The 24407-nt window shown below is 39.9% G+C and overlaps 2 protein-coding genes across 2 annotated transcripts in view; one reads left to right on the top strand and one right to left on the bottom strand.

Annotated features, from left to right (window-relative positions):
• Window positions 1-796: 796 nt before the first annotated feature.
• On the bottom strand, window positions 797-3856 carry LOC308643445 (tubulin beta chain-like; the record flags this gene model as incomplete). Its single annotated transcript, XM_081283283.1, has 4 exons — window positions 797-1848; window positions 2525-2635; window positions 2960-3068; window positions 3800-3856. The coding sequence occupies 4 exons, from the start codon at window positions 3854-3856 to the stop codon at window positions 797-799; spliced, it is 1329 nt and encodes a 442-aa protein (XP_081139409.1).
• A 13442-nt stretch (window positions 3857-17298) lies between these two features.
• Window positions 17299-24407, top strand: part of STK31 (serine/threonine kinase 31) — a gene marked incomplete at both ends in the record, with an annotated part of 83265 nt that continues 76156 nt past the window's right edge. The window contains 4 exons of the mRNA XM_081283282.1: window positions 17299-17348; window positions 19915-19961; window positions 20051-20103; window positions 22578-22676. Of these exons, the coding sequence (XP_081139408.1) occupies window positions 17299-17348; window positions 19915-19961; window positions 20051-20103; window positions 22578-22676 (249 nt within the window). The remainder of the gene's footprint in view (window positions 17349-19914; window positions 19962-20050; window positions 20104-22577; window positions 22677-24407) is intronic.

Raw genomic sequence — 24407 nt, 5'->3', positions numbered from 1 at the left:
CATATCTTAGTGGTTCCTTAGCACAGGGCTGATTGTATTGCTGCCTATTCCTACCATATCCTAGAGCCTCAGAAACTCCCTTCCTTACCCCATACCTCAGTTCACCTGCCTTCCCAGCTTTTTTCCCTCTCTCCAAAATAGGATCCTAATCCATTAAGAATGATCACATATTGAAAGCAGATTCAAGTTTTAATAGCTAGAAATATGTAATTTTTAAAAAATGTTAAATTGTTAGTTTCCATTCATTGTCTTAAATTCCTGCTGTGGTTTTCAAGTACATTTTAGGCGGAACTCTGTTGTTTTCCTGCCTACTCTTTTAAAACACCTCCAATTTAAGTATACTTTTTAACTGACAGGTAAAGCAACACTTGATTTTCTTTGTATTCAACACACTGTTCTAAAGGAATCAGATAAAGAGAAGTCCTTACCTAAGGCCTTGATTCTACAGATTCACAAGATTCTGGAACACCATCATTCCCAGATTGCTTTTGAGAATATCTTTATTTGAATCCACTGGGAGAGGGAAGATTAAAAAAAAAAAAAAAGGAGTTTCATCTCTTTACTAAAGGAACAGGAATACTGCTCAAAAACATTGAGGCAGAAAACCTATCCTGATGAAAGAAAATCTTGAAACTTTGAGAACAGTGAGAAGAAAAATTGGGAGAGTATGGAGCCCTGAATTAAGAGTGCAGATATTATCAGTACAGTGCACTTGGACAGACACACCTGAGCAGCTTAGTTGACAATCATAGAGGAGCTGGTGGACAACAAGTTGACCAAGGAGACTGAGAAGTTCCTAAGCCTCCTCGTCCTCGTCGAACTCTTCCTGTTCCTCAGCAGTGGCATCCTGGTACTGCTGGTACTCGGCCACCAGGTCGTTCATGTTGCTCTCAGCCTCAGTGAACTCCATCTCGTCCATGCCCTCGCCTGTGTACCAGTGCAGGAAGGCCTTGCGCCGGAACATGGCAGTGAACTGCTCAGAGATGCGCTGGAAGAGCTCCTGGATGGCTGTATTGTTGCCAATGAAGGTGGCTGACATCTTGAGGCCCCGCGGTGGGATGTCGCACACGGCCGTCTTCACGTTGTGGGGGATCCAGTCCACGAAGTAGCTGCTGTTCTTGTTCTGCATGTTGAGCATCTGCTCGTCCACCTCCCTCATGGACATGCGGCCTCGGAAGATGGCAGCCACTGCCAGGTAGCGGCCGTGGCGGGGGTCACACGCGGCCATCATGTTCTTGGCGTCGAACATCTGCTGGGTGAGCTCGGGCACCGTCAGGGCGCGGTACTGCATGCTGCCCCTGCTGGTCAGGGGCGCGAAGCCAGGCATGAAGAAGTGCAGGCGGGGGAAGGGCACCATGTTCACGGCCAGCTTGCGCAGGTCTGCGTTCAGCTGGCCCGGGAAGCGCAGGCACGTGGTGACCCCGCTCATGGTGGCTGACACCAGGTGGTTGAGGTCACCATACGTGGGGGTGGTCAGCTTTAGGGTGCGGAAACAGATGTCGTACAGGGCCTCGTTGTCGATGCAAAAGGTTTCATCCGTGTTTTCCAGCAGCTGGTGGACAGACAGGGTGGCATTATAGGGCTCTACCACCGTGTCTGACACCTTAGGTGAAGGCACGACGCTGAAGGTGTTCATGATTCGGTCTGGGTACTCCTCCCGGATCTTGCTGATGAGCAGGGTGCCCATGCCCGAGCCAGTGCCGCCCCCCAGCGAGTGGGTCAGTTGGAAGCCCTGCAGACAGTCACAGCTCTCCGCCTCCTTTCTCACCACATCCAGCATAGAGTCCACCAGCTCGGCTCCCTCTGTGTAGTGGCCCTTGGCCCAGTTATTCCCTGCACCACTCTGGCCTACCACAGGAAAGAGAATATGAGACACAAATGGACAAGGATTCTGGATGCTGTCATTTGCACTGTGGAGAAGGTGAGACTAGTCTTACAAAACCTTTTAGATATGCTTTGGTTACCTAAGACTGTCTGCAAGACTGAATGTTATCAGTGAACCTCAAAAATACTGGGGATCATCCTAAGGTGGAAAAAAAAACAAGTTGAGGAGAGAAAACGTTTAACAAAATTCAGCCACCTCTGCAATTAGGGGAACATTGTTCAATACTCTCATGCAGTACGATGAGGCAGGAGGAAGGCACAGTGTGATCAGAGGGAAAGAGGGACTCTAGGCAGTTGTCTGAATCTTGGTCACAGGCTGTGCTTTTGGCCTTCATTACTTTAATTTGGTTCACTGTTTTCCCTGGTCCCGTCAAGTGACCTGTAGCCTATTAAGCCTCATTAGAAGCTCTTCTTGCTCTTGAGTCTTTCCCTTCAGGGGTTGCTGTAAAGGAGGCTGACATGAAATCCTGAGCTGTCCAGAGTGACCAGAGATATCTCCCCACCCCCATGCAAGGGGTTAGGCCAGGACTGGGGCCATCTGTGGACACAGTCTCACCTGGGCACAGAACACTGAGAACTGTGAAGTGTGTGGCTGGCAGGAAGAAGGTGAATCACAGTCCCATGGACCATGAGGACATACCAAACACAAAGTTGTCTGGCCTGAATATCTGGCCAAATGGTCCCGATCTCACCGAGTCTACCGTTCCTGGCTCCAGGTCCACTAGGATGGCCCGAGGAACATATTTATTGCCTGCAGGAACAAAAGCTCACTTACACCTGTGCTTGGTAAAGAAACATGGGTAGGGTCATAACTCTATGTAGTTCTCTCAGAAGAATTCATTACAGAAGATTCCAACATTTGAGACAAAGGAATGAAAAAGGGAAAAGAAAAAAAATGCTGCGCATGCTTAGTCGTGTTAAATAAAAAAAGGACTATTAAGGAACTATGAAATCTGTTTTTTGAGGTTGGCATTTTATATGAATGTGCAAAAATGCATTCCTTTGTCATTTCTATGCGCCTAGGACTTTTCCACTGCCACAGTATGGGAAGCAAATTTAATATGCATATACTCACCAGCTGCTTCATTGTAGTACACATTGATTCTGTCCAGCTGTAAGTCACCATCTCCATGATAACTGCCTGTGGGGTCAATGCCATGTTCATCACTGATGACCTCCCAAAACTGAAATGAAAAAAAAAAAAAAATCACTCCATGGCCCAGCATCCTGTCACTAGAATGGCCTTGGAATAGTAGAGTTAAGAGTGTCAGTCTAAGACCAGAAAGCTGGTCTATTTCCTATATCGCTTGTTTCGTAGGGGTTTGGAGTCTGCAGGGCACGAGCCATATATGGTCACAGACTGATGGGCTGGAAGCACATTGGGAGAGAAGTGGGCGACCAAGAACCTCTTGTAGGAAGCAGTGGGCACAGTGGGGCTGTCCCTCCAGGCAAGTTTGAATGTCCCTGAATCCCTGCTGATGGATGGGTCCTAGGATGGGTTCTAGCAGGACCAAGGATCAAGTGGCCCCACTCCTTGCACAAACCTCAGGCAACTTTGAAGGGTACAGGTCATTGGCGGCCATGTACATGTTGGCCTCTGGATCCTAACCCTGGCAAGGAATGAGTGAGTGAGCATAGGCATGATGTTGGGAGGGCATCTGAGTGGCAGAGGAAGACAGTGGCCATCATGAGGAAAAGTGTGCCCACAAAGGATGGACGTGTCCCTAGGTAATTTAAAGGTCACTGATTCAAGGCACACCTAGCTCCATCACCATATTCATGTGCTGCCCTGGCACACCTGATAGCCGCGCACGCCAGACCCCCCACCCCAGTCCACTCTTATCCTTGGAACCCTTTGCCCTGGCCTGTGTCTGGCCTGTGTCACGCAGGGTCCACTCCCCAGCGATGTGCCCACCTTGGCGCCGATCTGGTTGCCGCATTGGCCTGCCTGGATGAGCACGATTTCACGCATGATGCCCAAAGCTGGTGAAGGAGCTGAGGTGAAGGCCTCTTTGGAGCGAGAGGAGGCCAGAGCTCTTGGTTTAGGGAAGACTGCCTCAGCCAGCAGCTCTGCTTTTCTATCCTGGGATCCCGCCCAGCCCCAGTGACGTAATGCTGGGCGGGGAAATGAGAGGTTACCTATGAAAGGGATTCAAATTGAAGGAACAAAAATGCCTGTGTAAAGCCCCAGGTGATGCCCTCATCATGAATATGAATTCTACTTGCAATATTAAGGGTTGGTCTATATCAGAGGTGGAAGCGAAAATCAAGTCACCGTGAGGAGTCTCTCGGCATTAGCTGTGTCTTACTTAGTCCTGCTTTAGGAAGTCAGACCTGGGAGTGCTCCCAGCATATAGGCAGGTGCCTGCCTGGTGCCTCCTCTCAGGCTGAGGTTTGATGTCCTGGACTCTGCTCCTACCCCTTTCTCCCTTGGACAAGCTTCTGGGCCTCCACTGAACAGCTGTGTCACTCATACTATTCCCACCTCTCCAGGGCATGGCCTCCACCTCTACACCACCCCTGCCTTCAATTCTATACTGTAGCACAGTGCTTACTAATAAATGAGCTTTGAAGTCTCTTGCCCTATGGTAAACACAGGTTCATCTAGTTCTGATGAGCACATTGTTTCCAATCCCAAACAGTAGGAGGTGTGCAAGGTGAAATTAAGATGTCCCCAAGTTTCACCTGACCTATGTGCACACATCTTTTCCTAGTTGTTCAAACAGTAATCTAGGTACTCCTGTTAGATTGTTACAGATATAATTAAGGTTCCCAATCAGTTGACCTTAAGATATGGAGAATACGTTTGCCTCCTCTAATCAAATGAGCCTATTGATTGATAATTAACTTAATGAGCACCAAGGCATGAGTCTGAATGAATAACCTGATGTTCATGATGTTCCAGGGGGCAAGATCGAAGGACAGCTGTTTAAGATATTTGATTTGTATAATTGCCCTTCATCTCCCCCCTTATTAGAAACAGAGAGTGCTGGGGCTTGCTTAGCATGTGTGAGGCACTGGGTTGATTCACGGTACCACATACAAGTAAATAAAGATATTGTGTCCATCTACAACTTAAAAAAAAAAAAAAAGAAATGAAAAGAAAAAGAACCTGAGAACTGACAAGCAGCAGGCTGACATCAATCATGGGAATAAAAAATCACAGTTCCTCAGCTAGTTTCCAGATCTAAGGTGGTTCAAGTCAAAAGCACAGAATGGAAGGGAGGGGCCCCTGAACCTTCCTCACAGGGGGAGTCTTTACTATCCCTTAATGGTAACTACAGAGCGAATAAAGAGGAATGCTCAGAATTTCTAACCAAGATACAGGGTCTGCACTGAAATGGATTCCAAAGGACACAAATCACCATTGTGGCCCATTGATTAGAGTCTTTGTTTTTCCCTTTTTGAAAGTTGGCATCTCTCTATGTTGCCCAGGCTGGACTTGAACTCCTGGGCTCTAGTGATCCTCCAGCTCAGCCTCCCCTGGAGCTGTCACTACAGGCACCACCATCATGCACAGATTAGAGAAAGGTTTTATGGAAGCCTCGTGATAAATGGAGACCTGGCCAAAGTCTATCTCGAAATGGGTAAAGTGTGTCTGGTCTCACTCTTTATTTCTACAATCACTGCTTCATCTCCTTGCACTCATTGGACTGAGACATCTGAAAAACCATGAATCCAAAATATATTTTTCCTACTTTAATTTGTTCTTGTCTGACTTTTTGGTCCCATGGCAAAATGCTGACTAACACTCATGGTGAGGATGGATGTTATCAATGGAAAATGCATTTTTGAGAAACACTAAGACCAATGCTCCATTATAATCAGAAAATATGATCATGTTAATGGAATATGAACATGAATGACTCCAGTAAAACCAATCTCACCGACAATTGATGCATTCGCCTGCTGAGATAACCAGGCATATGGAAAGCTATCAGTGCCACCTCAGCTTTGAGGGCACTCAGATGCATCATTGGTGGATGCACAGATTGGCGGAAGCTGGCCTTGACATTATGCCTGCTTTGTTTTTGTAACTGAGGTGAAATTCACATAACATAAAATTAACCATTTCAAACAATTGAAGCATTTCAGTGACATTTGGTGCACCCATGTTATTGTAATCTTTACCTCTATCTAATTCCACAGCATTTCATCATGCTAAAAGGAAACCCCGTCCACTGAGCAGTCATTCCCTATTACTCTCTCCCCAGCCCCAGGCAACTGGGAATTTACCTTCTGTCTTTATAGATCTACCTAGTCTGAACATTTTCTATAAGTGGATCATGTGATCTTTTAAGTAGTTCCTGTGATCTTTCAAGTCTAGATTTTTTTGTTTACCATATCATTTTCTGGGCTCCTCCATATTGTAACATGTACTTGTTCTTTTTTTTTTTATAGCTGAATACTATTTTACTGTGTGAACCTGCTTTTTTTTGGAGGGGGGTATCCAGTATTGAAGTGATGGGCACTTGGCCTCTGAGCCACATCCCCAGCCATATTTTGTGTTTTATTTAGAGATAGGGTCTCACTGAGTTGCTTAGCACTTTGCTGTTGCTGCGGCTGGCTTTGAACTTGCAATCCCCCTGCCTCAGACTCCTGTGTCGGGTACCATCACCCCTGGCTTGCACCTGTTTTTTGATCCACTGATTTCTCTTCCGGACATTTATTCCAAGAAAATGATCATGTATTTCTGTATAGATGTATAGATGGCCACAAGATGAGACTGGAAAAAGTTACAATTCTTATATGTGATGTGGTACTATGAAGGTGTCACCAGTTATGTCACAGGGGATTATTTTGCAGTAGAAAATCAGTAGATCACAAGTTGAAAACTCTTTAAAAAAAGATTATACATTTTTGAGTTCTATATAATTCCATTTTCACTTATTCTTTTTTCCTTTTTAAAAAATTTGTTCTTTTTAATTATACATGACAGTAGAGTGTATTTTGACATGTTTATACAAAGATGGAGTACATCTTATTCTAATTAGGATCCAGTCTTGTATTTGTACATGATGTGTAGATTCACTATGGTGCATTTATATATGTACATAGGAAAATTCTGCCTGATTCATTCCACTGTCTCTCCTATTCCTATTCCTCTCCCTTCCCTTCATTCCCCTTCGTCTAATCTATGGAATTCCTATCCCCTCTCTTATTGTGGGATAGCTTCCACATATCAGAGAAAACATTTGACCTTTGGTTTTTTTTGGGGGGGGATTGATTTATTTTGCTTAGCATATAGCCTCCAGATCTACCTTTTAGCAGCAAATGTCGTAAAGTCATTCTTTTTTTTTTTAATGGCTGAGTAGTATTCTGTTGACTCTTTCCATTATATTCTGTTGACTCTTTCCATAACACACATTAGAGTGTGTGTTACTTAGGGAGCATCTATTGCCACAGTGTGTCACATACTTTTCTGAATATAAGTGATTTGACCAGACAAAAATGACTGACTCTAGGTAGATTGCTATCCTCTGGTGTGTTTCAGTTTAGTGGGAGACAATAACCAGGGTTGCATTTTTCCCGAGCCCTCTGCTTACATTGTGCTTTTTAGGATGTGCTTTAAATTGCTGATGGCCTTTGTTTTTTAAACCCTGTTGTCCCCCTGGCCCCAAGTCAGATCCACCTCTCCCCAGATGGGCACTGTGAGCATCCCATGATGCAGAGGGGAAATGAGGCTCAGGGAGATGAGGATGTTGAAAGTCCCAGCATGGGTGAAGCTGAGAGTGGGTCCAGATGCACCATCTTGTCCACAAACCTAGGCCACCTTCCCCATGACCTTGTGAGAACCCCTGTCTGCTCCATGCACCTGACAGGGAGGCCCAAGAAAGGAGTGACCAACACCTCTCCCCCTCCCACCACCTCTGCCTCCTCACAGCTCCTGAGTCATGTATAAAACATTCCCTGAAACCACTTATTCCTCATGCATTTTCCATGAGGCCAGATAAACATATAAATACAAAAATATCAAGAAGCACTTTTTTTTAAAAGGCCATGTTTTATATAATACCAGGAGACCCATTTCTATGTGTGGCCTTCTCCAGAGCCTGCCTCCCAAGGTCATTTGTTCCCTGTGCCCTTCTCTCTTCCTCTGCTACTGGCTCCTCAGTCAACATTGCCCCTACCCCTTCCTCAGCTTCTGCCCATTGCCAAGTTTATTTCCATCTTCCTTTTCTTTCTCCTTTCTTTATGAATGTGTTTTCCTTTACCTGTTGACCTTGCTCTCAAAGTTCCTCTCTGTCTGGGTTTCTACCTTTACTTTTCTGGTTCTTCCTGACTGTGTTTCCCTCTTTCTCTCTCTCTGACTCTTTCTGTTTCTTGCTCTGAGTGAATGTCCCCACTTGGTCTCTGTCAGTGTTTCCTCTTGCTACTTCCTGGTGACCCAAAGACTTGAAAGTAATAGATATGACAGCAACACCAAGAATTGGTGACAGTGAGGGGGTAACTAGAACCCTAGGCACTGTTGGTGGGCGTGTTAATTGGGGCAACCATTCTGAAGATCATTTATCAGTTCCTGCTAAAGCTGAATGGTAATTTGTCCTATGACCAGATATTCTATCCCTTGGTATCTTTTGAGGAACAATGAGGGTGAATAACTCCTGAAAAGTAGGGAAAGGAATGTTCATGCCAGCTTGATTCATAAGAGCCAGGAAGACAGTCCCTAGGGCCATCATAGGAGAGTGTAATTGAATTCTAGTCTATTTATACATTGGGATACTGCACAGTAATAAGAATAATGAGCTACAACTATACACAAAGATGTAGCTAAAACTCCAAAACTTAATATTTGGAAAAAATTGAATATGTGAACAGCAAGAGGGTGGCCCAGCAGGAATCCTCAGGGAACCATTCTACCCACAGAGCCAGCCCTCAGAACACTGTCCTACCAATGAAGGACCACAGGAGAGGGCAGGAGAGGGACCACAACTCCAGCCTGGGGATACTGTAAAGGATTTTATTGATGTCTTTCTTCTTTATCTGCATTCTCCCAGGAGGGGAGGAAACACAGAGGCCAATTTTCCAGTTTCAACAGCATAGAACCCTTGAAGGCAAACAAAAACCCCACTTACATTTATTGATGGGGAGGAACTGGGATTTGGAGGACTCCAGCACTATTAGTTAAACAATAGTGCTTAAAAATTCATTGAATTTGGCCATTCCCCCGTAAGTAATTTGGAATTTTCCTGTTGAGTATACTCTTTTCCTTTGTCCATGAATATCAATGCTCCTTTCAGAGAGATCTACTTGAAAAAAAAAAGGGATACATTAAATATCTACAGATTTTTCTAATTCCTCTTTGGTGACATGCTATCATTATATCAAATTACTGAGATGGACTCTGCTCTCTCTCTCTCACTACCTCTCTCTTTATTTTTGGGTGAAAATTATGGGATATAAAGTATATATAAATGGAGCAAAGGAGAAAAAAAACTGTAAAGGAAGAATAGAGGAAGAGGAGGTGTTAGGTATTCTGCTGGTGTAGTAGCCAGTTAATTAATCAAGCAGTGGTGAGGAAAAATTTCAGAAGGGATGAGATTGACCTTCATGTTGCTGGGGCTGGCACTGGACAAATGCTATGGAACTGAACACTTGGTTAGGCATGCAGAACAGGATTATGGGAATATCTTCCCATCTTTGTGTTTCTCGTGGAAGGATGAAAAATGTCATGCTGTTATTTGGCTGAACTGAGGGGGCAGGGTCGGGGAGATTAGTGGAGCATGCACAGTCTGTCGAGGCAAGGGTTTTTTTCATTTATTTATTTATTTTTGCATTACAATTCTTAATACACCATTAACCATAATTTATCATATCTCTGATTGTATATAAGGTATATTGACACCAAATTCACATCTTCATACATGTATTTTGTATAATGATGAGGATCTCCTTTCACCATCTGTGCTATTCCCCTTCTCCCTCCCTTTCCCTCCCACCCCTATTCCCTATCTAGAGGTAATCTTCCTCCCTTGCTCTCCCTCCCAACCCCATTTTGAGTCACCCCCACTTACATCAGAGAAGACATTTGTTTTTTTTGGGATTGGCTAACTTCACTTATCATAATCTGCTCTAATGCCATCCATTTCCCTGCAAATGCCATGATCTTATTCTTTTTTATTACTGAGTAATATTCCATTGTGTATAAATGCCACATTTTTAATCCATTCATCCACTGAAGGACATCAGTGGTTGGCTCCACAGTTTAGCTATTGTGAATTGTGCTACTATAAACATTGATGTGGCTGTGTCCCTGTAATAAGCTGTTTTTAGGTCCTTTGGGCATAGTCTGAGAAGAGGAATAGCTGGGTCAAATGGTGGTTCCATTCCCAGTTTTCCAAGGAATCTACATACTGCTTTCCAAATTGGCTGTACCAATTTGCAGTCCCACCAGCAATGAATGAGTGTACCTTTTTCAACCGCATCCTCGACAGCTCTTGTTGTTGTTTGTCTTTATAATGGCTGCCATTCTTACTGGAGTGAGGTGGTATCTTAGAGTAGTTTTAATTTGCATTTCTCTGATTGCTACAGATGATGAGCATTTTTTCGTATATTTGTGGATTGATTGTATATCCTCTTATGAGAAGTGTCTGTTCAGGTCCTTGGCCCATTTATTGATTGGATTGTTTGTTTTTTTGGTGCTTATCTTGTTGAGCTCTTTATATACCCTAGAGATTAGAGCTCTATCTGATGTGTGAGGGGTAAAAATTTGTTCCCAGGATGTAGGCTCCCTATTCATCTCATATATTATTTCTTTTGCTAAGAAAAAAACTTTTTAGTTTGAATCCATCCCATTTGTTGATTCTTGGTTTTAATTCTTGTGCTATAGGCATCTTATTAAGGAAGTTGGAGCCTTGCCCCACTGGATGGAAATTAGGCCCTACTTTTTCTTCTATTAGACACAGAGTCTCTGGTTTAATCCCTAGATCCTTGATCCATTTTAAGTTAACTTTTGTGCATGGTGAGAGATAGGGATTCAATTTCATTTTGTTGCATATGGATTTCTAGTTTTCCCAGCACCATTTGTAGAAGATGCTATCCTTTCTCCAGTGCATGCTTTTGACACCTTTGTCTAATATAAGGTAGTTGTAATTTTGTGAGTTAGTCTCTGTGTCTTCTATTCTGTACCATTGGTACTAGCCTGTTTTGGTGCCAATACCATGCTGTTTTTGTTACTATTGCTCTGTAGTATAGTTTAAGGTCTGGTATAGTGATACCATCTGTTTCATTCTTCCTGCTTAGAATTGCTTTAGCTATTTTGGTCTCTTATTTTTCCAGATGAATTTCATGATTGCTTTTTATATTTCTATGAGGAATGTCAAGGCAAGGTTTTAACTCTTTGAGGACACCTTTGCCTACCCTCCCTCCCTCCAGCTCCAGCTTCTCCTTCTCCCAGCCCAGGAGCACATCTGTAGGGAACTCTGGCTGCAAATAGCAAGCATGAAGGGGCTGATTGATGGTGACATGCATGATGTGTGCATATGTGTGTGGTGCATGTGCGTGTACATGCTCCTATGTGTGTGCATTGGTGCCTATGTATGATTGGAAGGGTGACATATTTCCTCTCCCTCAAAAGCATTCTTTGTTCACTTTGGAAATGGGTGTTTCTGACCCCATCTCCCCCTGTCCCAGCACATTCCTTTGAAAATGAACAGTGTCTTGAATTCTGAGATGGCTGCAAAGCAGACAGTGTTGGAAAGGAGGCTTTGGGGTTGACACTGGGACTTCCTCTGCAAGGCCTTTAGTTTGCAGAGCCCATCCAGCAGGGTGGGCCAACTGGAGAGGAAATATGCATCCCCTGGAGCCATCTGAATTTAAACACTGGCAAATCCCTGGTCCTAAGGAAGGATATTCCATTCATTCGTTGGGAAAATGAAGAGGGATTCAACCAGCATGCCACCAATTCTTGGGCAAGGATTCCTGTTCAGGTTGAAGGCTGAACTAAATTGCCCAATGTTCCTCTCTCCCAAAGCAAGAGAGTAAAGAAAACAGGGAAGGCAGAACTCTGCCATGCACTCACTGTCACTGTGTGCCAGGCCTGCAAAGAGTCTGCCGATGAGTTAACAGATCATAGCATCTTTTCAGGCCACCTGAGCATCCCCGTTTTATAGAGGACAAAACCAAGGGTTGGCAGGAGGAGGGGCTTGTGAAAGACCACCAAAGAAGTACGGGCTGAGTGAGATTTGAAATCTGTCCTACTCTTCTCTGCCTCAGCCTTTCACCCATGGGTCCACAAGGCAAGAAGCATGGCCCAACTCTCCCCAAGCTGACTGCTAGCAGTTGCCAGGAGGGTAGGTCATAAGGCCAAGGCCAACTCTCTGAGGGCTCCTTCCTCTGTGCCAAAATATCCAAGGCAAGTCTCAGTAGCTCCTGGGTCTCTAGAAAACATGGCACGATATAATCCCAGGCTGATCTTTATAGGGGAAGCCACGGTGGTCCAAGTGTAATGAGTGCCAAAGATGGCCTCCAGTCAACTGCAGTGCCAGGCCTTAGAGTGTGTGAGAGGAGGTGCTGATGACATATGCAGAACTTTCCAGAATGAGATTTTGTTCCTGTCATGGCACACGGGCTACTGTTCCCTTTCATCCTCACAGTTACCATGTGGCTTTCAGTCCTTGGCTGTTGGAGAAATCTCAGGGCTGGGAGGTTATATTGCTGTTAGACACAGTTTTCCTGAATGTGTTTGGTTTGATTGTTGTTGTGTTGTTGTTATTATTATCTTTGGTACTAGGGATGCTCAACCACTGAGGCACATCCCCAGTCCTTTTATTTTTTATTTTGAGACAGAATCTCATTAAGTTGGTTAGGGCTTCACTAAGTGGCTAGGGCTGGCTTTAAACTTGCAATCCTCTTTTCTCATACACACTCATATACACCCACACACATGCACACATGCACACACACGACACTTACATATGCTCACATACTAAAACACTCACATAAACTCACTGTACACACATACTCTCCTGTGCACACACTCACATGCACACACACCCTTATATACATACACTCACACACATACATACACAACAACACTCACTTGCACACTCACACTAACACTCACATGCTCACTCACACCAACACACATACTTGCACTCACCCACAGGCACAAACATGCACTCACATAGAGTCACACACATGCATATACACACATATCCTTATATACATACACTCATACATGCTCACACACATACACAACACTCACAGTCATACACTTGCACTCAACACTCACACACTCATACACTTACACACTCACTCTTGCACATACTCACAGGCACTAGTATGCATGCACACATGCACACACTCATACACTCAAGGTGCTCATACATATGCCCCACCCACATAAATATGTACCCCACAAATATGTATGATGATTATATGTTAATTAAAAAGAAAAAAATCTAGGGCTCAGGATTGATAGAGCTTAGTGGTAGAGCACTTGCCTAGCATGTGGAAGCCTTGGGTTTGATCTCCAGCACTGGAAAGAAAGAAAGCAAGGAAGGGAGGGAAGAAGAAAAAGAGAGAGTTGTAGAAATATATAATATATACTAAGTATATACGATTGGGATAGATATACAGAAGTTTGAAGCTTATAGAATCCTTGGGCCTATCGGAGTAGGTTCAGTCAAAGAGGTGGTTGCTGAGAGAGAGTGAGGATCCATGTGCTTATTAGGGGTGAGAGCAGAGTACACAAGCAAAAGTTAGGGAATTTCAATGGTGCTGACGATTGACATTAGATCACAGAAGAAGGAAAAATGGGATACCTCTACCTCAAGTTTGTGCAAATATATCGTATACCTGCTTGCTTGGGCAGGGTACCCACAGCCTGTTTGTGGGAATATTGAGGCACCAGGAAAATAAGAAGTTAAAAATTTTTTAATACACACACAAAGCTCACTATCAAGCTCACTCAATGATAAATAAGTTGATTAGCCTTATATAATTAAAGAAATTGAATTGGTAGTTAATATTTCCACAAAGAAAAGTCTAGGCCCAGGTAGCTGTACTGTACATTTTATCAAATATTTAAAAAAACAAATGATATCAGTTCTATACAAACTTTTCTGAAAAATTTAAGTTGGGAATTCTTTACATCTTATACTGTAATTGGTATTATTCTTATTACAAAGTAAAGAAAATTTCAGTTTAATACCCTTCTTGATCATCTATGCAAAAATTCTGAATTATTTTATCAGATCTAATACAAACATATATAAAAAGGATAATACATCATGATCACATTGGTTTTATCCTCGGAATGCAAGGTTGGTTTAACATTTGAAAATGTCTCTGTAATTTTTCATATTGACTAAAAAATAACTACAAAATTATCTCAATAGATATAAAAGATATATTTGAAAGATTCAATGCATACCCATGATAAAAACTCTCAGCAAACTAAGAATAGAGGGTAAGTTTTTCAATCTGCTAAAGGGTATCTACTATAATCCCATAGCTCACATCATATTTGATGGTGAAAGGAAAATGTTTTCCTCCTAAGATAGGAACATAACAAGAATGTCTATTCTCAGCACTTCTATTCAACATCATAATAGAGGTTCTAGCTGTTGTATTAAGGCAAGATAAAAAGACATAAAAGACATGCAATTTGGGAAGAAGAGAATAAAATAGTCATTATATGCACTCAATATGAGCATTTATGTAGATAATTATGTTAAATATACAAAAACTATCACTAGAAATAAGTGAGTGTAAGAATGCAAATATGATCAATGTACAAAATTATATTTCTACATACTAGCAACAAAAATTCAGAAATTGAAATGAAGTAGAAAATACCATTTATAGTAGCATGAAAAAATAAAAATCCTTAGGGAGAAATCAGATAAAAGTTGTGTAATATTTTTATATTGAAAAGTACAAAACAATGCTCAAAGAAATAAAATAATAAATAAATGGAGATATTACAATCGTGTTCATGGATTAGAAGACTTAATATAGTTAAGGTGTAAATTCTCAAATTAGTGTATAAATTCAGTGTAATCCCAATCAAAATCTCAGCAAGATTTGTATATGTGGATAAATCTGTGTGTATGTGTGTACACACTGACAAGTTGACTATAATTTGCATGAAGCTACAAAGCTAAAACACTTTTGAAAAAGAATAATTTTGGAATGTGGCTTACAGTCTAAAGAAGGCAAAGAGATGAATGTGAAAAAATAGAATCCAGAAATAGACCTTCATGCATATGTTCAAATGACCTTTGATAATGGTGCAAAGACAATGTACTAGAGAAATAAGAATGGCTTTAATAAATGGTGTTGGGAAAACTGTATATTCATATGCAAAAAAAGAACTCTGATTCATTTCACATCTTATGTAAAATGCCTAAAAGAGTATCCAGATCTAAAAGTAAAGCTTAAACATAGAAATCTGAAGAAAGTAGTGGTTAGCCAGAGGCTTCTCGGACACAACACAAAAGTATGATCTTTAAGACAAACCTGATAAATTGGAGTTTATCAAAATTAACAATCTTTGCTCCTGTTTTTTTGGGTGCTGGGAATTGAACCTAGGGCCTGACTTAATGCTGAGCTACACCTCCAGTCCCTGAACCTTTTTAAATACTCTTGTTAGAGAATGAAAAGACAGCTGTATTTGCAAATCTGAAGTTGTATTCATAATATATAAGGAATTATTAAAAGTAATAAAACAACTCGATTAAAAATGAAAAAAAAATTGAACAGATACTTTATCATAGAAGATATATGGATGGAAAAATACAAAAAATAGCTCATCATTTTTGGTTAATAGACAAATAAAAAAATAAATACAAGGAGATCCCACTCTAAATATTTAAACTTAAAAACATCGATTATCCTCGTCAAGGCAGCATAGGCCTATAGGCCTATAATCCCAGCTACTAGGGATGAAGAGGCAGGAGGACTGAAAGTTCAAGGCTTGTTTGGGCCACTTAGAAAGACCCTGTCTAAAAATAAAAAAGGTTTGCGAGTGCAGTTCAGAGGTAGGGTGCTTACCTAGCATGTGCAAGGCCCTGGACTTGATCCTCAGCACCACAAAAGCAATATCAACAACAAAATTCACTGGTCATATCAAGTGATGATGAGGATATGGAGCAACCAGAACTCTTTTTCCTTCTTTCTTTTTTCTTTCTTTTTTTTTTTTTTTGATACTGAGGATTGAATCTGGGGGCTCTTAACCACTGAGCCACATCTTCAGCCCAAACCAGAACTCTTAACCCTGTTGGTGGTAATATAAATTAATACCACTACTTTGTAAAACAGACTGGCAGTTTCTTAACATAAGTAACCATATGTCCATACGAAGACTTGCACAATATCAGCTTTATTTGAAACAATCCTAAAGTGGAAACAATCCAAAAGTCTATCACAATGTAAACAAATTGGGTTTGTATTCATATTCAATGGACTAATACTCACCAATAAAAAACAAAAAACAAAAAGTATTGCTATATAGGACAAAATATGATGCTTGAAAGAAACCATATAAACATGAACATGCTGTATGATTCTATTAATTCTAGAAATGAACATGCTGTATGATTCTATTAATATTAATTCTAGAAATGAACATGCTGTATGATTCTATTAATATTAATTCTAGAAATGCAAACTAACGAATGGAGAAAGAAAGCCAAAAGGTAGATGAGGGGAGCCTGGCGTTGTAAATAGGCGTGAGGAACTTTTGGGGGTGATGAAACTGTTCATCTTGATTTGTGGGGGTGATTTCATCAGTGTATATAATTGTTCACTGTTAACATAGTGTGCACTTAACACAGTTTTTGTTCATAAACTAATACCTCAATCAAGCTTGTAAAAATTGGTGATCATTTTAAATTGCGCAAGATTTGCCACAATGTACAGTATTTACAATTGAAGTACATTTTTTTTTCCTCTTTTAATTTTGTGGGAAAAAACCGGCATTGCTCGAGAAAATGAATGCTAAAGCTGGCTTGAGAAATGTATGTAAAGCCATTGATCTGTAAAACACATTTTTCAATTATTAAGGTAATTTTCTTATTTACGTCTTGTACATATGTTGGAAATCTTCCAGTTTGGGAGTTTTGAGATTTAAACCCGTGTGAACAAACTAGGAAGGCCCACACAATCTCACGCCACAGTGTTGCATCATGGTTCAACGCCTCAAAAACCGAACCAGCTATTGGCACACAGCTGTGATACGGGACTATAAATGGCCAGCACGCAGCCTCAGTACTATTTTAGGCGTGCACGTGCCTGCCTCGCAGCAGCCTCGGGGTCTTATGAAGTAGCTGCGGCTCCCGTGGCTCAGCACCGTGTGCGCAAGCGCAGCGTGGGTTCTGAGTCGCGGAAGCACGCGCGGTAAGCGTCTGCACGTGCGCGACGGCGGCCGAGGGCTTTCTGCTGTGGCGGGCGGCTGGCTGAGGGTCCAACATGTGGGGCCAGGGGCCCTTTTCTAGAGCGTCTGTGACTGAAAGTGTGAGGTCAGTAGTAATCCTTGTGGCAGGTGCGATGGTGGCCACTTCTGGGACCTTAGTTTTGGGGCTGGTTGCATTTTAGGGCTCAAGTTCGGCGCGAGGCCTGCTTTCTGGCCTTCCGCGCCCTGGGGCCGCCTGGCCCCGCGAAGGGGCTATGGGCGCCCAGGTTTCAGAATTTGGTGCCAGGGAGCGAAACGGGTAAAGCCTGGGGTGGAATTATTTGCTCCCTTTCCCGCAAATCTGCGCCACTTAAATTTTCAAAGTCCTTTCTACAACAAGAGTGAAGCCACCTGTGCCTGCCTTACAAATTCTCTTTTTGAAGTGGAGGTTTGGTAATCCATTTAAGCAGAAAGTGGGGACTGTAGCAGTGCTGCATGAACGTGCGGGACAATCACTTTTAAAATAAGATTTAAAACTGGTAGAAAATAACTTTTTAGGGCAAGTGGTAAGTTTTACAAAGTAAACTTTTTTTTTTTTTTAAACTAAATCCCAGGCATAATGTCTTCAAGGGAAACGTAATCCCTCTAAACAGATTCCAATTTTGTTTTACAAGTTTTCAGTCAATTTAATTTAAAAATTAGTTTTGACCAGTATTGAAGAGTCCTTGGTTTGAAGATGTTTGAAAGGCATTTAGTGTATTTGAAGGAAAAAAAAATTAAAGTTGTAACAAAAATCATAAGAATGAAGTTTGAAGGTTTTATAAGGCTTTTTTCCCTTCTGTTATGAAGAGTTAATAATTTTTTTCTTTGTTTAGAGCATTTGAAACTTTGGTATAGAGGTGTTCTTAGATAACTTTTTAAAAAAGTGTTTTAAAAACATGACAGACTGTAGGATATCTGCTCTTTTCTTTTTTTGGGTGTGGGGGTGTATGGGTATTTAACTCAGGGGGGCATTCAACCACTGAACCACATTCCCAGCCCTGGGATGTCTGCCTTTTTAAGGCAGTTCTGTGAAGACAACTACCCCCATCTTTTTCAACATATAGCTGCATAGAATATTTGTCTTAAAAACTCAAGACCATAAAAATAGTGGTGGTGGTGGTAAGGGGGTTCAGAGAGTGGTGTGAGTCATGCCAGCTAATCATATCAAAGTCACCATCAGATTGTTGATATGTACCTTCTGTAAATTACTTTTTTTCTGAGAAGGAAGTAAAATCAGCTGGGACTGAGCAATTAAAACATTTTATTTTTCTTCAGTATCTATGAATGGACAGTGCAGTATTCTAGTGTGTTGAGAATAAAATTATAAAGTAGAAGACATTTCTTTTGAAATACTTTTTTCAGTTGGGAAAGTATAATATTGTGTGATGAAAATTTTTTTTTGAGTAATGGGCAAAACTTGATTTATTTTACCATCTTTAGTCCCAGGGTATCTTCAAAAACAATAGCCTCTGTGTCTTTAAAAGAAAATTGATTACCAGTATGAAGCATTTGTAGTGTTTCTTTCTTCTTATAGAAGCCTTCTTTTTGTTTGACAAGTCATTAATTTATTATAAAAATAGGCACATTGTTCCAAAGTTTTGATTTATGTAAGTGATCAAAATGCATGACTTTAGTGTATTTTTTTCCTGTTTTTATTTTTTCCCCTTTTATTTACTGGTGCATTATAGTTGTACATAATGATAGGATCTGTTGTTACATACTCGTAGGTGCACACAATATAGCAACATAATTTGGACAATATCAGTCCTCAGCACTTCCCCTCTCCTTCTGCACCTTCCACCCCTTGGTCCTTTTACTTTGTTGATCTTTCTTTGATTTTTATGAGACCTCTTGCCCCCATCTTTCTTTTCCGGTTTGCCTCTTTAGTTTCCACATATGAGAGAAAACATATGACCCTTGATCTTCTGAGTTTGGCTTATTTTGCTTAATAATCTTTAGTTCCATCTCTTTTCCTGTAAATAAACAATTTCATTTTTTTCTGTAAGGATGAATAAAACTCTGCTGTGTATGTATAGAACGTTTTGTTTATCCATTCATCCATTGATCACCACTTAGGCTGGTTCTGTGGTTTGGCTTATGAACTGGGCAGCTCTAAACATGGGAAAGCATGTAGCACTATAGTATAATGACTTTAATTCTTTTTTAAAAATAATTATTTTTTAGTTATAGGAGGACACACATCTCCATTTTATTTTTATGTAGTGCTGAGGATCAAACCCAGTGCCTCATCCATGCTAGGTGAGCACTCTACCTTTGAGTCACAATCCCAGCCCCTGACTTAAATTCTTTAGGGTAAATACTGAGGAGTGGTATAGCTGGGTCATATGGTGGTTCCATGATTAGTCTTTTGAGGAACCTCCATATCTTTTTCAGTGTAAATTTGTAAAAGTCTTGTTAATGACAATTTTAAGGACAGAGACTATAAATGATGAAATTGTAAACTACAATATTCTCACAAGAATAGAACTATTGAAGAGAATGTTTTAGCTCATTTTTAATATGGAGTTTGAATTTTGACAGAATTCATTAGTGCAGAACACACTTAAGAAAGTTTGAGCTTCATGTAGTTTAGTCTTTATTGTTAATGAGTGGATTATTATAACCTAATTAAAAGTATTGAATTGTTTTAGTTTTTCAGGAATTGTCCAAATGGATGAAGATATACATTACAATAAAGGTACTGATGCTAAAAATTATTTTTTGGGTGTAAGAGCTAGATTATTATGATTAATTTCTAATTTTCTTTACATTGTGATTTGGTTTTAGTTGAAGATGTGGTTGGAAGTCATGTTGAAGATGCAGTAACATTTTGGGCCCAGGTAAATAGCAGTCAGGTTGATTTCTTCTCTTCCCCTCCCTCCCTAACCTGTCTTCCCCAACAACAACAAAAAACCTAGAAGTAAGTATGTTTATCATTATCACTGCCTAATTTTTGTTAAATTGTTTAGCCCTAAGCATTATTAAAATGTAACTGGTTATAACTGTAACTATAGTTGAAATATGAGTAGTATATTCATAGTAATGAGTAAAAATGTTAAAATCAGCAAGATTGTGACTTCATAATTACACTGAATGTAATTAATACCAACATCCTAGGCTGCGTAAATTTAAGAGGCTAGAGGGTGCTGTATAATTGGGTGAAGTTATAGCTCCATCTAGTGGTCATTTTAAAGATTGTTTCTTGAAAGATAAAAATTTTAAGTGTCATCTTTTAATTAATCAAACAAATTTCATTTATTTAGCTTTCTGACTCTGCTTGTACCTTCAACATGTTAACAATGATTTTCTGCTCCTTTATAAGGAAAGAATGCTTGATCCTATCACGGACATATTTAGGACACAGAGAACCACCATAGGCTCAGCTGATGTTTTTCATTTATACAATCACATAATTTTAAGCATCACAGAACAAACCCTTCAAAATCTGTCTGGGCACACATGACATGAAGACATTTAATGCTTTCTAAACCTTCTTGTTATAAAGGAAAACAATTCTGTTACTAGGGATTTGGGACAGCCTAGTTTAGTTAGAAGCTGTATTGTAGGAAAGCCTGTGGTGGTATGTCAAACATTGGAACATTCTGAATGCTCTTAGGCCAGCCCAAAGAACTTTCCTGAAGGCTCCTTTATCTTCAGATGGTGGCTGATTGTAAAGGGAATAAAACCAGTGAGAAGAAAAAGCTACCATCTCTCTCAAGACCTTCTCTAGAAGAGAAAGAAAACTCATTTTTTTCTGATTGTTTAAGTTTGAATTTAAGATATGCTAATTTTTCTCATCATAAAATTTGAAGCATTTATGAAACATTTCCAATTTTCTCTTGGTAGGCTACAAGTCAGATAGTGTATTCAGTTTTGAAAATAAAAAAGGGGCTGGGGTGGTGGCTCAGTGGTAGAGTACTCAATTAGCATGCATGAGGCACTGGGTTTGATCCTTGGCACCATATAAAAACAAACTATTGTATCCAACTAAAACTGAAGATACATAAATAAACAAATATTTAAAAAAATAAGCACCAAAGTGCATGTGTTGGCAGAATTTAAGAATGTGAAATTCCTCTAATAAACACAATTATCCACTAATGTTTTTTTTTTGTGTGTGTGTGTGGTGTTTTTTGTTTTTTTGTACCAGAGATTGAACCCAGGGTGCTAACCATTGGGTAACATCCCTGGCTTTTTCTTATGTTTTATTGTGAGACAGGGTCTGGCTAAGTTTGCTGAGGTTGGCTTTCAACTTTCAATCCTCTTACCTCAGCCTCTTGAGTTGCTGGGGTTACATGCAATGACACTGTGCCCGGCTTACATACTGGTTTTTGATTTTGTGAACTGTATGTACATGGTGTCAGAGGGAAGGGAATTAAATTTCTTTATATTTCCTATAGCATGGGAACTTTTTCGTCCACCAATTTTTTTTTTTTTTTTTTTTTTTTTTTTTTTTTTTTTTTGCAGGTGGGGATACTAGGGATTGAACTCAGGGCCACTTGACCACTGAACCACATCCCTGGCCCTATTTTGTATTTTGTTTAGAGACAGTGTCTCACTGAGTTACTTAGCACTTCCTTTTTGCTGAGGCTGGCTTTGAATTCGTGATCCTCTTGCCTCAGTCTCCCAAGCTTCTGGGATTACAAGCTAACCCACAAATTTTATAATTTTTTACTCTAGTATTTGGCTAATGCTGATTTTCTAATCTCCTCATTCCCGGTGGATTTATGAATTGTTCTTCTATAAGGAAGAGCTGTTTTTCTCTATCATTTTTAATTTTTAAATAATTTATTTATATTAATATAGATGTATGTATTTATTCCACTATTTATTACCCAATGCTGTAATTATTTATTTTGTTGTTCAGATAATTCTGTTCTGGCCATTAGGACAAATGTTGGCCAGAGAACACAGATTGGTTACTTGGCCCTTAAAAATGTCCCATTCTTTTTTTTACCACTTCTCTCTCTCTCTCTCTCTCTTTTTTTGACACCATCAGATACTCTAGGAACATCTTTTATTTCCTAGCTCTGGAATCAACCAGTCTCCAGGGAACCCTCTTTATATATAACTTAATAACCTTTTATATTTTATTTGAATTTCAAGTGATTTAAGCCAATTGGAAAGTAAACATTTTTTATAGACTAGTCTTATTTCTTATAATAACTGATTTTAATTTTGAAAAAATACTGATGTAAGAATACAATCTGATATCTAAGTTTCAAAACCTTTTAAATATGTTTAATAGAATTCTCAGTTTTATAACAGTTAAATAATATTTTACTGAGTGTCAAACTTTATTCATTCTTCCTAGAATATAAATAGAAATAAAGATATTATGAAGATTGGTTCTTCGTTGTGTGAAGTTTGTCCCCATGCCAATTCAGTTTTTGGAAATCTTGATCCAAAGAAGGTGAGCCATATTCTTGGGTATAGTTATTTCATCCCTCTTGTTAACTTTCTTACATCTTAGATTTTTTATAGTTTGGAACTTAGAGTCTATTTGAAAGGATTTTAGAATGTGTAAACAATACTTATAGTAAATATATTCATTCAAAAAATGCTTATGCACTGAATATTATTTGGCCGTAAAATGGAAAGAAATCCTGACATAGCTGCAATATGGATATGTCTTGAGAAGCTTTTACCTTTTTTAAAGGCTACAATTATTTCCAGTAAATTTGTGATTGTGATATAAGGGAGAGGTTGAATTTTTTTCCAATATGGATATAACAACTTTAACAGCATGATTAATAAAAAAGCCATTGTTTCTTTACTGAATGGTATTGGCATCTTTATTTTATATAAGTGACTATAGGGTATTAATCGTTCTTTTTCAAAATAATAGACGTCCTTGGGTGCATCAATTTCTTTGCCAAGAATTTACCCTTTGAACACTTTTGTAAGTGCACCCATATGTTTATACAAAGATATTTATTTCAGCATTATTTGTAATGAGAAAAACTGAGGGTCAACTAAATATCCTTCAGTATTTTACAATAGCAGTAGTAATAATAATAGTTAACTTCCTTTGTGGGCAATATTCTAAGCACTTTTTGCTAACTCATTTAATCCTCGTAGTGCCCATATAAGGCAGGTGATGTTACTATTTTTTATTTTTTCCTGAAATTCCTGAAAAAAGCCAGGATAACTTTTTATGAAAGTCACTAGCTAGGTAAGGGCGGATCTACCCATCTCTTTGACTGTTAACTCTATATTGGAAAATTTATCGGACTTTTTGAATACTGTCTGACCATCTTTGGGGGGCTGGTACTAGAATGAGGCAATTATAAAATTTTAAGAGGCACTCATCTTTATATTTTAAGTGCAGGGTTGGCACCTGAGAGTGAGTACCTCCATAAATTTTGTTGGGTGGGTGCCTAGCTTTAGTTAACTTCCTCCATTTAATTGGTTATTTAAATGAGGGAGATAGCTGTAGTCTAAATGTTTTTTTTCCCCCTCGGAATTTACGTGTTGAAGTTCTAACTCCTAAGGTTAAGTACTGAGAGTTGGGGCCTTTGAGTGTCTGTCACATGCCTTTTACCACTCAAAGGCACTATATCATGAATTAGTGCCCTTACAAGAGAAGTTCCAAATAAAAGAGGTATCAGGGTGCTACCATGTGAAGATACATGAAAGTACCAAGAAGGTGTCTTCTCTGAGGAATAGAAACATATTAGGCATTGAGTCTGCTGGCTGTTTGATCTGGGATTTCCCAGCCTTCAGAACTGTGAGAAATTAATGTATTATTTATGAGATACACTCAATCTAAGGTATTTTGCTATGGTAGCCCAAAAAGCTTAAGACAGGGTTATATCTCTGTTTTCTAATAAGGAATAAGATATAGAATGGAGTACAAACATAAGCACATATATGTAAATAAAATCCAGATGGTAGCACAAATATCCTAGTGTATATGTGAAATTAGTGTAAGTGTAAAAATTATTTTCTGGAGACAGAAGTTGGAAAATGTCTTAGTCTTTTGGAAGTCACTTGCGTGTGTGCTGTGGATTGAACTCGGGGCCTTGCACGTGCTAAGCATACATTCTCCATTCTACCACTGAACTAAGTCCTTTTATGTGCTTTTCTTTTCTTTTTTTAATAATACACCTCTTTTAGTTTTGTTTTAAAACAATTAAAATCC

The sequence above is a fragment of the Spermophilus citellus genome (assembly GCF_964194105.1).
Source record: "Spermophilus citellus genome assembly, chromosome: 3".
In the NCBI taxonomy this organism is placed as follows: domain Eukaryota; kingdom Metazoa; phylum Chordata; class Mammalia; order Rodentia; family Sciuridae; genus Spermophilus; species Spermophilus citellus.
This window is presented reverse-complemented; position numbering and strand designations above follow the sequence as displayed.